The following is a 14,201-nucleotide window of genomic DNA, read 5'->3' as shown; positions in this document are numbered from 1 at the left end:
GTAAGAGGCGGGCGGCGATTATAAATAACCAAACCTTTGGTTCATCGTAATACAAAAACAAAAATAAAATAGTTAATAATAAACTATAGGTGTCCGCTAGCATTAGGTCTATCGACACCACAGACACTACTACCGTAATGGAAAGAGTCGACACCATCGATTCCCAAAATGGGTGTTTTGCAAACAGAAACATAATGATGCCAAAATGCAATGTTGGTTGTTGATCGATCTCCTCTTTTTGTTTTTCGACCAACTCATCTGCAATACTACTGCTACTATTTTCTATCACTCTATATGACGCATTACTAGTGTGATTGTTGACCACCCACAAACCGAGCTACATCACACAACCCACACGCGCGCTCGAGTGTTAAAGTAATAAGAAGAGAAGAGAAGAGAACAAGCAACATCGGGGGTGGGGATCGTTAGTACAAAAGAAATAAGAAGAAGAAGTATGAGCGAAGAGAAGAGAAGACAAGATTGTTGATAGTATTATTGTCGTCGTAGCCCAGTGATCAATCAAATCATCATCATCCCAACATATGATATTATCTTATCTATCATCTATCATCTATCTACTCTTCCAGCTCTTCTTAATACATATTGAAACTCCCAATCAAAATGAATTCCATGATGAGTCACACAAGACATACCGCTGCGCAACTCACCAGTAAATGTGTGTATCATCATAATGCAACCCCAATGACGATGTTTCAAAATTGGCACCACCCCACAATTGTGGGGATTGAGTAAAAAAAAAAGGTACCAGCAAATTATTTGTTGGTACTAACCATTATTATTATTTCAAATATTCAATCTACTCTACTCATTTTATTACAGAGGAGGGGCGTAAAAAACAAACAAATCTCGCGAATCCAAAATAAATAAATAATTATTATTGATTTCCAATTCAATCCAACTTTTTTTTTTTTTTTTGATATACTAGTATGAGTTGAAATTCATTTACAACAAATGGTTTTATTCATTAGTATCCATAAGAGAGAGGGTAGTAGGTGCAGAGGAGTCGGCGGCAGCAGCCGACAATCGAGATTGTTGATCGATCAATATTTTTTGTTTAAGTATTTGTATCGATTCTTGAATTTGATTAAATATCTCTAAATTTTCGGTTGCTTTTGGTTTGATATATTGTAGTGAAATATCTAATAGTGTTGATATGTCTTGTGATGATAGATTTGAATTTGTACATGATTGTTTGAGTAATGTCATCAGGATTACACTACCATAGATAGTGTCTTTGACATTGGAATGTATGTCGTGAAAGTTGACATGGTTCTCTTTGAGATCCATCGATGACAATGCAACCTGATCAACATATTCCTTGGATTTATCCTTTGCCAAAGTCATAAGAGAATCAACTGAAAATTGATGTGCTTGTTGTATCGTTGCAATTTGTTGTGGATAATTATGATTTAAATTCATATCATTCTAAAATAAATAAAAAAATAATTATTATTAGTTCCTCAATCTATTATTATTAAATTATCTATGTACACATGTGACATACATTAAAATTTGGATCTTTATGGAATATTTCCAGTAGGGTTTTTAATATCCTGTTCAAATCTTCTAGTTCTAGGATTACTTTGGAATATTCTCGACGGAATGATTGAGGATAATCACCAACCATAAAAGAGTCTTGTGCTTGATCATTCATTCTTTCAATTTGTCCAATCAATGCTTCCTTTTTTTCCAATACAACAATTAAGCCCAATACCAAAATAAGATTCATCTGTCCACCACCACCACCACCTTGTTGCATTCCATTCATATCTTCATCACCAACGACCATTGTTCCATCATCCATTGTTTGACTATATTGTTGATTATAATCTCCACCACCATTCATATCATTATTATTATTATTATTATGATTATGATGATTTAATATTGGTTGCTGTAATGTTTGATTTGATGATTGTGCCAAGAAATTATTTTCTATTATACTTTTAATATTTTTATCAATTGACTATATATATATATATATATATATAGACCAAACATTAATTAATGAGCATTATATTTTATATCTTTTTTGTTCTTTTTTATCTTTTGTCTTACCATAACATGAATATCAGAAATATAATCAATTTGATTTGAAACATCATTTTTAATTGTATAAGTTTGTGATGGTTCTATATATGAAATAATAATTCCAGATAATAATGAGTTATCTTTTATATCTATTATTTAAAAAAATTCAAATGTTAAAAATATTTCTCTCTCTTTTTTTTGTATATTTTGATTTCATACATAATACTTTTGAATCTGGTTCAATTTGAATAAATTTAAATAAATCATTTGTCAACATTGATTGTCTTATTTTATCCCTAGTTTGATATAATTTTTCCCTTGCCTCTTCAAAAAAACGTTGTGAAAGTCTTCTTGGTTTCTTCATTCTTGATCGAACTTGATTCCATTCCATCCGAGATAGTTTTTTAATTGAACCAATTCCATTTTGATTGAGCCACATTTGAAATTCATTGTAAAAGAAAAAAGGTGCATCGATATCACTATAAAACCATTCGCAAAGTGCCCACTTGCCAGATAGCCGTAGATTTTGGTGTGGCGACAATGTACAACTTGGGTCAGTTGGAGGATTGCTTGCTTTGGGATGACTGGTTAAAAAGTTAGTCAGTCGTTTTTGAATCGATAGTTGTGTTTGTTGTGTAGGCACAAATGTTGGTCGTGGTGAAGAGGGACTTGGGTGGCTATTAGCACCCGATATAGTATCAGATGTTGGTGATGAATATTTAGACTTGCTTCTTAATTTAGCAGGTAGTGAAGATGGTGATGATGATAATGGTGGTGATAATGATGGTGATGGTAATGGTGATGCTTGCATTCTATAGAAAATAAATAAATCAATATTAATAAATAAATCAATATTAATAAATTGCAGAGATCCCATAGGCATGTTTTGTTATTTCAAAATAAAACATACTCTTTTGCTTTTCTCTTTTTTGTTAAACTTTGTGGTGTACTTGTAGTAGTAGTGGTAGTAGATGTAGATGTATCGGGTTGGTTTATCGATGATGCTGGTGGATCGGTAAATAATCTTCTTGCTTTTGATTTCGTGGTTGGTCTAGTACTATGTGATGGTGGTGGTGGTTGTGATGATTCGGTTGTGCTATTTACAATATCTTCGTTGAATGTTGGTAGTGGAGGTTGTGTATATGAGGACTGTTGTTGAAGATTTTGTTGTCCTCTTCTCGTTTTAGAAACTGATCGTGTTATTCCACCACCACCACCACCACCATTTGTATTTGATGATGGTGGAGGTTGGTTCGAAGAAGAACCAGTTGTTGCTCCACTTAGAAATATTCCTTTGACCATGAATTGAAAATTATCAGGTCCCCTACATTCAGGAATGATGGAGCTTGTTAGATTGTACATTGATTCCAACATGTCGCATGTTCTATTTGGGAATTTCTTGATTACACTATTCCAATCACTTGGCTTTTGTTTTTTGACAACTATAAATATAAATAAATATCAATCAATTAGTAACAACAATATTGTTGGATCGATGGATCGATGGATGGGAATGAATTCAATTTACTATGCCAAAAATCAGTTACTTCATGTAGGGTCCACATTGGACCGAGTAATGGATGCTCTCGTTCATCGAGTGGTGCGGCTGGTGATGATGCCGATCCTATTATCGTATTGGATGATGTCCGAGGGCTAAATGGTTGTGTGCCAGTCGACGACGACGGTGGCTGAAACGTCATCGTCTTTGAAGATGGCGAAGGAGCCGGTGATTGATTGAGAGACAATATTGCATTGGCTGCTGACGCTGCCGACCTCCTCTTGGAGGGTGTCCTATTGATCGATGATGGAGTTGTTGAATTGTCTTCTATGAGATAGATAGATATTAGTATCTATATCCTTCTATGTTTTCCTCTCTCTCTCTCTCTCTCTATTCATATGAACACATACTGTTTGACATTTCTAATGAATGATAATCGACGGACCCTTCTATCTTTCTTTAAATCTCTCAATCAGTCACAAAATGATATTGTTTCTTTCTATCTCTATTCCCTAACTCTATAGATGGATAGATAGATAGTAGGTATGTATGTATGTATAACAAATACGTATAAGTGAATGTATTATATGTAAATTAAAGGTTTGGTTTAAAAGTGTTAATGACGTTACTCTAGAGCTCCCTCTTCATTCATTCTTTTTAAAAATTTGAATTTCACCTCTTTTCTCTCTCTCCCTCCACCTTATTCTTTTTAATCTACAGATACTTACATAGATAAATAATATAAATAATGAAATCAGTTGTAAAATTAGTTGAATTGAATGCTAAGCGCTCATACTATAGCGTCGTATCAAAGGATGCTGCCACTAAATACTCTGCAACCGTCATCTTTTCACATGGTCTAGGTGATACCGGTGCAGGTTGGTCTGATCTCATGTTGGATATCAAAGAAGCTACCAACTCTGAACATATCAAGTTCATTCTCCCAAATGCGTAATTATCTCATCAACAAGATCGAGTGTATGAATGATGATGATATTTACTAATCCAATCTATCTTGTTGTAGACCAATTCAACCAGTAACAATCAATATGGGTTTTAAAATGAACTCTTGGTATGATATTAAGAGTTTGACAGACAGAGGTGATGAAAACAAAGAAGAAGTAGAAGACTCTAGATCATATAGTTTGTATCATCCATCACAACTGACCGACCGTAATCATCAGATGATTATTAACTATAAATACTTGATCTACTTTCTTTTTTTAGTTGAATCATTAATCAAGAGTGAGATTGATAGTGGTATACCATCAGAAAGAATTATGATTGCAGGTTTCTCACAAGGTGCAGCATTGTCATTGTACACATTCTACACCACCTCTTACAAATTGAATGGATGTATGGTATTGAGTGGATATCTTCCACTGTCAAAGAGATTCAAGGAATTGATTCAACCAACCAACTTGCAACAACCATTGATCATGTTCCACGGTGAAGACGATCAAGTCGTCAGACACCAATGGGGTAAAAAGTCATATGAAGCTCTCCAAGAGGCATCAAACAATGGTATCAATGGCAAATTCATTAGTTTCCCATACATGGGTCATTCCTCATCACCAGAGGAAATCAAAGAAATGGCTACTTTTATTAAAGAAAGATTACCAAAGAATTAAACAAGAGGAAGTTATTTTAAAAAGTATTTGAAAAAAAAATGGTATTTACATTTATTATTACTACATATATGTATTATTATTATTATGGTCGCATGTTATATTATTATTATTATATTATTATATTGATGGATTATTATATGGTGGATTTATATGTATATTTATATTTATATATATTCTAGATACTTTCTTTAATTTTTAATTAGTCGGTTTAGTTACTACAATATTAATATTATTTTGTTGGGTATTATTTTCATCGACCTCTGGTATATCACCATCGATCAGTCGTAATGTTTTATCTTCAAATACTTTGAATATTTGGGTTCGCATAAACTGTGTGATCCAATCCTTTTCCTCGGGGATATCGTCGTATTCCGAGACGAGGAATGTTTCAGGTATAAAGACAGATACAATCTTTTTAGGATTGGATACATCCTTGATACAGTGTCGTTTAAAGTGTTCAAAGAGTGAATTGAGATGATTGGTAATGGCATGAGCAAAGACATCGAGTAGAGCCTCTTGCAATTCATTGGCCACATAGTTTAGTTGTTTCTTTGCCTCGAGTGTATTTTTAATCTGTCGTTGGATATCGATCAATTGGTTGGACAATGGTTTCCAGCCTGGGAAGAGAATGATTTGTGGCATGGTTGTTTGAATCTTGTTGTTTTCAATATCGACCAACATGACATCATTGTAATCAATCTCTGATGCATGTGGCATACTATTAATACCACAAATAAATGGGACCGGTGCACTTAATACATCTTTTAAAGAGTCTGGTATAATCGGTAATAATACTGATTGATATGTAAATGGTTTTAATAATGATGTTACTGCAAATCTAAATAAAAATAAATAAAAACAAAATTAATAATGTATATTTATAAATAATAATAATTGAGAATTAATATTTCTTCTTCCTTCTACTTACATTACACTTGTTAATGATCTTAATGATTTTGAATAAAATACTACTCTTTTTTCAAGTAGAATGGCACTTAGAATGACGAGTAGAGTTTTATGAGATAGTAATTGGATGGTTAAAAATAGACCATATTCTTGACACAATTCGTTAAAATCTGCATTTAACTCTGGTACCACTCCATTTCTTGGTCTTTGTGATGATCTTCTAAATGAAATGGTAGTATCCAAGTTGGGAACGGTAAATGATATGGTTTGTCCTGGCATTGGTACAGCTTGATTATAATAATAATCTACCAAATCTTTAATTGGTTCTTTAATTTGTAATCTACTTTGGAATGATGGTTGTTGTTGTTGTTGTTGATCATCTTTAATTTGTAAATTTTGATCCAAATCATTTGATATTGATGTTATTTCTATTTTTGGTACTGATAATAATTGTTGACTTGGTGTTGTTGAAATAGATGGTATAGTCGAAGTAGTTGTAGTTGTTGTATCTTCAGCTGAAGAAACTACATTTGTAGTAGTAATGGTAATTGGTGAATTTGTTCTACTTGTATTTCCACTATTATTATTATTTCCATTAACTGTAACAGTTGTACCAGCAGCAGTTGATTGATTTAATGGTAATGGTGGTTTACTGTCACTTACCACACCGCCACCATTTGTAGTCTTTGGTGTAGCCTTTGAGAATCTCTTTGCACTGATTAGATTTTGGAATCTACTTATCTGTTGCATATGCATAATTGCCAATACTCCATTGAGAATGTTAAAGTGCAGTGGAAAGAATGGATATTTAGAGAGAATGACATAACACTTGGGGGCAGTCTTGACTACATCACCAGTCTCTACTGCTGCTTCACCCTCTTCAGGTTCCTCATTGACATCAACTCTATCTGATTTCTTTGATATTGGTGACACCTTCATTGTACTAACTCCATAAAGTACTTCTTTACGTTCATCAGTCAACATAAACACTATAAATAAATAAATAAATATTAATAATCATTCTCTTCATTTTCATTATTGTCATCATACCAAAAGAATCTTCATAATCTTTCAGATGATGTTGTGTATAGAGTAGTTGGAATAGATTGGTATGTGATGCAGTTTGAGATTGTTGAGTGACTGGTATTCCATCAACTGCTGGGAATGGGAATGTCTCTACGTTGATCGAACCCATTGGTTTGTCAGGTGGATACTGGTAGAGTATTTTAGGAGCAGCTCTCACCTCTGGTACTACATGTGGTGTTGGTTTGGGAGAATGAGGTATTGAAGGTTTAACAAACGATGAGAAAAAGGATGGTGATGCCGATCGTGGACTACTCACTGGTGGTGGTGTTGGTGATCCACTGTTGTTGTTGTTGTTAGATACTGATAATAGGAGACTTGGTTGAGTTGGTGATGTAGAAGTAATTGGTATTGGAGTAGTCGCAGTATTTGTATTATTATTTGGTAAAGTAGATTCATCTACACCAATCACCAAGAACCATTCGAATATTCTTGGTCGTTCAGTTGCATTTGACAGTCTTCGAGAGTGCGAATGCAGCGATCTACTCAGTCTCTCCTCTGCAGTCAACTCTTCTACATTTAGTGTAATATCGATTCTCTTGACTCCAGATGCCGTTCTTCTATGTGACTTTGTAAACATCCTATCCTATTATAATGTATTGTTACACAACTTGTTGTTTATACTACTAATTTTGATGATAATAAATAATAAATAATAAATAATAAATAATAATATAGTAATATATATAGTAGCAGACTGATTACTAATAATAATATAGATTATATCGATTGTTTGATTGATGGATGTATCTATCTATTTAGTATAGTATGGTATAGTGAGTATTAATATTGATAATGTGCGTATGTTAATGAATGAAACGTAGGCTGTTGACCTTTGCAAAACCCATGCATCCGTTCACTTTTGAACCAAAAATGTTTTTAATAAAACAGTCTATTTTCGATCCCTCGATCTGAGCTAAGTGACAAGTTAACTGTTATCTGCTGCATTTATTTGTTCATTTATTTATTTATTATTTATCATTGTTGGCTCCTCATGTGATCTATATTCCACCATTTTAATTCAAACTATGATTTGTAATCCATTTTAAAAAAAACAATCTATCAAACTAGACTGAATTAAAATGGTTGGATATATCATCAGCTGCACTACTCTCAAATGGCAAATATAATAATATCAAATTTAAATGAACTAACTCACAATTGATCAATTGTTTTGATTGTCATAATTTACATTATAGGTTTATTATTATTATGGTGGTTGATGATGGTGATGATGGAAGAATGGATTCAATTATTGTACCATCATCACTTATTATCGGGGAGGAGGAAAAAAAACTTTGTTTGGTTAATATTAGTATTATTATTATTATTATTATTATTATTATTATTATTATTATTATTGTTATACATTCTATGATGATTCATTCGTTACTATTATTATTATTATTATTATTATTTATATATGGATGGGTTGTTCCTCTTCTATTGATTCATTGTTGAAGTTGAAGAAGTAGAAGTGGTGGTAGTAGTAGTAGGAGATGGAATATTAAAGAAACTTGGTGAAGTAGAAGGATGATTCATATTGGTTGGAAGAGTTGGTGAACGACTTCTAGTTAGTAATTGTTTGGTGGTAGATTGTCTCTTTGAACGCTTTAACTTTTCTTTGAGGTGGAAATAAGATTCCATCAAACTCAACTCTTCCATTAGTTTGAGATTCTTTTCCTCTTCCTTTCTGAGCTTTTCAACGAGTTCCAAACTCTTGATGGCAAAGAATTCAGAGGTCTCACTTTCCTTTTGTAGTGATTGTCTAAGTTCATCGATATCGCGCATATGGTTGGTATAGTCTCTCGAGTTTCTAGTATTATCTCTGTCACGATCAATCTTTATATTGTTTATAGTCTCTCTAATCTTGTCCATCTTTTGTTCCAATAGTACTGATTGATAACTACCAGATTGACGGTTTGTATTGACATTATTAATGTTGTTGTTGAGAGTACTACCAATACCACCAATACCACTACCAATACCATTACTACTACCACTAACCACATTAATTGGATCTTGTTGCTGTTCAAAACAGCTCTGTGAACGTTGTCTCTGGATGTTATACATCTCTTCTCTATTGTACATTTCCTCTTCGTCGTTGTAGTTGTAGTCTTTGTAACTGTCACGTGAAAATCTATTACTGTTTCGGTTGCTGCGGTCACTTCCGCTGTCTCGTGTCACGTATTTGTTGCTACCTCCAAATGGTTGGTTACTGTATCGGTAGTTTCTGTTGTTGCTACCATTGACGGGTGCTGATCCTACCGCTCCACCACCTGGACTATTGGTAGTGGTGTATTCTTGTTGATTTGCCAACAACATTGAGATTCTCTCACGTGGACTGAGACGCTTGTTAATCTCACGTTCAATCTCTCGTCCAATATCGCGACTATTGCGACGGTTGTCTTTGAAGCGCTCCACGTCAATGCTGTATCTGTACAATTTGTCCTTGTTGGGGACTGGATCACCGGCACTGGCGGCGCTGCTGTTGCCAACACGCTCGTAGCCCTGTGGCACGAGATTCGAGGTGGATGTACGAATACTGCTCTGCGATTCGCGCAACTCCCTCATCTTTTCCTTTGAATAACGGTCAATCTTTTCTTTGAGTTGTTGAATGTTGGCCTTTGTAATGTTGTTGTTGATAAATGACCCGCTACTCGATTGCAAACTAGCATACTCGTCGACACCAGTCGGTGCGGTTGGTGGTACTACTATACCGCCATTGCTTGGTGGTGTCTGCTGTTGTTGTTGCTGAGTATTTGAGGAGGAGGAAGGTGCGACAAACATAGTACTACGTCTATACGACCGTCCAATATTATCAAATGAAGAAGATGATGCTGTATTGTTGCTGTTGTTATTGGCAGCACCACCTTGTTGTTGGAATTGATTTTTGAGGAATTGATGCTCCTCGATGAATTGTTGGTATTGGATGTCTTCGAGCTTGTGTGCACGACGGTTGCTTTGGTAGCTGCGGTCGACCATAGTGCTGTTGGCCGAGGATGGCTGCTCGAGCATGTTATTGTTGAATGAACCACCAGGCTGAGTGACTTGGATAGATGGGGGAGGTGTGCCGGTGGCACTGTTGCTTTGCTGCTCGTCGAGGTAGGTCGTGGTGACGGTGAACGTGATGGGTGTGCTCGCGTCGTTGGGTGAGGTGATGGTGGTGGATGTGATGGTGCCGCCGTTGCTCGACGGGCTGGATGAGACGGCTGCGCCAGACGCTAGACGGTCGGTGGGCAGCAGGCCCGAGATGGTGATGGACGCAGGCCGCGAGTACCGCTTTTGCATCTCGCTGGCGAGCTCGCTCTTCTCCTCGACCGACGACAAGAACGAGTTGATGCTGAGCGGACGCATCTGTGCGTGATGGTGCTCGGCAAACGGCTCGCTAAAGAAAAAGTCGTGGTATTGGATCGGGTAGGTGACGATCGCCGGCACGCAGTTGAGTGTCGGCACCAGACAGATGGCAATGTTGGTGACTGTCATCTTGTTCTCGGCCGACTTGGCCAGTAGCTTGCTCAGCAGCCCGGTCAGCGCCTGCATCACCTCAAAGTGACACGGCGGCAGCTGATGCACGAGCTGACGCATCTTCTCCAGCACCTCCATATCGACCTGCTTCTTCTTGCCGTCGTCGCTCAAAAACAGCGACGTCACACGACGGTTGATCGACAGCGGCACAAACACGGGCAGGTCTCTAAAGAACCGCTTCAGCAGTCCCGCTGCCGTATACGGCTCGATCGACGACACATCCACATCGGCGCCGCTATCAAACAATCGCACGCACTCGAGAATCGTCACATCGCGTCCCGGGATTCTAAACAACCCCTCGGTCGACAAACTCGTTCGCTCCAAATGGTCGACCAACTTCTCGACAATGATCGGCACGCGCGACCCTCCACGACACGGCACATCGGCCAATGCCACACCAAACACACGACGTCCGTCCCCACTCGCACCGTTGTTGTAGCCTATTGGGATGCCCTCGCTGCTCGACAGCGGTGGCGAAGTCGGCGGACTAAACATCGTGGTGATGCTCGTCGCAGTCGGCGTTGTCTTGGACGACGAGCTGCTGATCGAGTTGTTGGGACTGATCCCATCGGAATCAGTGTATGATCGACTATTACGTTTTGACTTTTTGTCCTTTTTGCTTCCATGTGGAGAATCGCCTCCTCGCGATGAATCCTTCTTACTATGTTCCTTGGATGGTTCACCACCTCCTCCACCAGGTTCCTCTTTATCCTTTTTATGGAATATTTGAACTGATCTTCTAAATATATTCTTCATTTTTAATCTTTGTACTATTGTCATTAAAATAGAATAAGTAAGTAATGATTGATTGGTTGATTGATTGAAAGTAGAAAAAAAAAAAGATATTAATAAATATCCTTGATTAATTAATTAATTTGTTAAAACTAAATAATGTATCTATGTATCTGATTCTCTCTCTCTCTCTCTCTCTTTCTCTATCCACCCTATCCAACCAATCAGTTTAGTATAGTATAGTATAGTAATACATGTTATAAAAATGATGATTTCAATTTACAATTATTTCTATTTCTTTCTTTTCCTTTTTGTTCCTTCTTTGTTTGTTTCGCTTGTGATCAATCAATCAATTGAATAATGTAAATTGATTGTATCTATATATCTATCGATCTATATAATGTTGTGTATTTATCAATACTACAACTAGTTTTATAAATCTGTCTATTGACCGTATATATTTAAATGATATGGTGATTGATTGATTGATTCGACTCTTACTCTTCCTCTGTCTGTTATAGTGATAATAATAATATGTTATATTGTCTATCTCTCTGTCTGTCTGTCTCTTTTAATGTATCATTAATTCGAGTAATGTCTATCGTGCGTTGATTGTTGTTTGATTTTATGACTGCAATTTCTCCTGTCCCGCTTTTTTTTATACACACACGCTGACTAACCCATACAACTACTAACTAGTGAGTGCTACCACCCATCATATAATATAATATATATTCAGACACACACACAATAAAACAAACCAATCATGTACTTCTACTACTACAAAAATCTACTACACTTTTAGTTGTTGGGTTGTTCTTGTGTGCGGTGCGTATGTGCTTGTTTTGTTTTGTTTTGTTTGTCCTCACAACATGATTTGATGGTTGTTGTGTGTGTTGTGCGTCGCGCGTCGTACTATGTACCAGTGGATGATCTATAAATAATAGTATGATGGTTGTTCGTGTGCTCAACTTGCTGCTAGTGATATATTTTGCTTTGTTGTTCGTTGTTGTTGTTGTTGTTTTTTGGTTTGGAACCACTCTATTACTGATGATAGTTATAACGAAATATACCAACACAATAATAATAATAATAAGTTGAGTGCGCATATATAATTCATTACCTTTATAATTTAATTATGCTTGTTCTTCTTCTTCTTGTTCTTATTCTCTGTCTTTTTTTTAAATGTTTATTACGATTGTCGTCTCGTCTTTGTGTCTCGGTTGGTCGTTGTGATTGTTGTATTCGAGATGATGGGTAAAGTATGATGTGTGTGTGTATGTAGTGGTACAATGATGTGATAGATATATAATATAAAATTAAAAAACAATCAAACGACTTTAAAAACTAACAAGGTAGGTAGGGGCAGAGCCCTTTAGAGTTGGGTGTTGCCTCCCTCGCCTTTTAAAAATTAAAAAATTAATTTATAGAGGTTGCCCAACATGGTGTTCTCCACGGTCTAAAAGTGCAATTGCACAAAAAAAGAAGATATATTCTTCGACTCATCTCATTGCTTTGTTGTTGGTGTCAGCTCTACACAATATTTTAGAATTGCTCCAATCGATCAAGAAAATAAATAATAATTGTACTTTAACCGTTTTATCTATTCTCTATTTGTTTCAATCATAGAGAGAACATGTTCGTTCATCTTTCGTTTCGCAAAAGAAAGAATCGTTTGCAAAAATGGGGTATCCCAAGGGTTTGCTTTGCTTTGGTCCGCCCCATTAACTCAAAGTAGATTTTTGTCTTGAGCTTATGATTTTTTATTGAGTGTTGCCCCACAACCATCAAGAATCTTACTTTGCCTATTTTTTGTGTTATTATTCATTCATTGTTGTTGTTGAAAAGAGATAGCAGTAGAGAGAAAGAGAGAGAGAGAGAGTAGATTAGTGTATAAACAAACAAACATACATCATTCATCACTACTCACTCATCTATTTTAAAGATTACATTGTAATTCCTCTATCTCTATTCTAACTTTTTTGTATTATTATTATATTTAATCACTTCTTCTTTAAAGAAAAGATAAAGAGAGATCAGATCAGATCATATCATATCAAGTGATTAGATAGATAGATAGAGTGTAGAGTAGTAGATATAGATATATATAAACAAAAATGTTCATTGATTGGGCATGTACATTAAATTTGATAGACAATGAAAAGAGTATGTTTAGTTAGAGAGAGTAACAAAAAAAGAGATAGAGAATTAATATTTATTTACTTTTACTTTTATGGCTGATTTTAGATACAGGAATATTAAAAGACTTTCCATTGTCTGTTAAAAAGATATTGGTACAACAGATAGTATCAAGCTTTTTAGCGACTGATTCGAGCACAAGCAATCCAACGGTACTGCCAACCAAACAACATTTGTCATGGGTGATGGAGGTGGTAGAGCAAGGGTTTTTGTTGCCTCTAGAGGATGCACAATCGATATTTGCATGCGTCGATCTATACAAGCGATGGTTGTTTGACGTTAGATGCAGACCACCTGCATTGGGAGAAGACACGGACGAGTTTTACACACAAAAGATATTGGAGCATTTGACGTTGGCATTTCAACCACGTACGGCCAATTCAAGAGAGGCAATGGACACACACATCATTCTCTGTCAAAAGGTGTTACAGTTGTATTTGGATATAGGTAGAGCACTGTCTAGCAAGTTTTCACAACAGACGTTAGAGTTGTGGATTACTTTGTTGTTGGCGGTCGCCGACAGCACGCTAAACATTAATACACGTATGGAAGACCCCATTGCACGTGCCATT

At 36.0% G+C, this 14,201-nt stretch overlaps 5 protein-coding genes across 5 annotated transcripts; 1 reads left to right on the top strand and 4 right to left on the bottom strand.

The window, feature by feature from the left end:
* Window positions 1-978: 978 nt before the first annotated feature.
* Window positions 979-3,970, bottom strand: lin9 (RmlC-like cupin family protein; the record flags this gene model as incomplete). The annotated part of the gene is made up of 7 exons (XM_004357291.1): window positions 979-1,446; window positions 1,604-1,987; window positions 2,080-2,201; window positions 2,272-2,864; window positions 2,963-3,494; window positions 3,581-3,877; window positions 3,961-3,970. 7 exons carry the CDS (start codon window positions 3,968-3,970, stop codon window positions 979-981), a joined length of 2,406 nt encoding a protein of 801 aa, XP_004357347.1.
* A 328-nt stretch (window positions 3,971-4,298) lies between these two features.
* DFA_02623 (esterase/lipase/thioesterase domain-containing protein) lies at window positions 4,299-5,181 on the top strand (the record flags this gene model as incomplete). Its single annotated transcript, XM_004357290.1, has 3 exons — window positions 4,299-4,501; window positions 4,575-4,693; window positions 4,778-5,181. The coding sequence occupies 3 exons, from the start codon at window positions 4,299-4,301 to the stop codon at window positions 5,179-5,181; spliced, it is 726 nt and encodes a 241-aa protein (XP_004357346.1).
* Window positions 5,182-5,376: 195 nt separating this feature from the next.
* DFA_02622 (DENN domain-containing protein) lies at window positions 5,377-8,556 on the bottom strand (the record flags this gene model as incomplete). Its single annotated transcript, XM_004357289.1, has 4 exons — window positions 5,377-6,019; window positions 6,110-7,076; window positions 7,138-7,751; window positions 8,468-8,556. 4 exons carry the CDS (start codon window positions 8,554-8,556, stop codon window positions 5,377-5,379), a joined length of 2,313 nt encoding a protein of 770 aa, XP_004357345.1.
* Window positions 8,557-8,613: 57 nt separating this feature from the next.
* gacT (RhoGAP domain-containing protein) lies at window positions 8,614-10,461 on the bottom strand (the record flags this gene model as incomplete). The annotated part of the gene is made up of 1 exon (XM_004357288.1): window positions 8,614-10,461. One exon carries the CDS (start codon window positions 10,459-10,461, stop codon window positions 8,614-8,616), a length of 1,848 nt encoding a protein of 615 aa, XP_004357344.1.
* Window positions 10,462-10,717: 256 nt separating this feature from the next.
* Window positions 10,718-11,478, bottom strand: DFA_02620 (uncharacterized protein; the record flags this gene model as incomplete). The annotated part of the gene is made up of 2 exons (XM_004357287.1): window positions 10,718-10,862; window positions 10,943-11,478. The coding sequence occupies 2 exons, from the start codon at window positions 11,476-11,478 to the stop codon at window positions 10,718-10,720; spliced, it is 681 nt and encodes a 226-aa protein (XP_004357343.1).
* Window positions 11,479-14,201: the final 2,723 nt, after the last annotated feature.

The sequence above is a fragment of the Cavenderia fasciculata genome (genome assembly GCF_000203815.1).
Source record: "Cavenderia fasciculata unplaced genomic scaffold Scf_Dfasci-G-b-190b03.r1-5, whole genome shotgun sequence".
Classification (NCBI taxonomy): domain Eukaryota; phylum Evosea; class Eumycetozoa; order Acytosteliales; family Cavenderiaceae; genus Cavenderia; species Cavenderia fasciculata.
The sequence above is the reverse complement of the archived record's forward strand: the minus strand, read 5'-3'. Positions and strand labels throughout refer to the sequence as shown.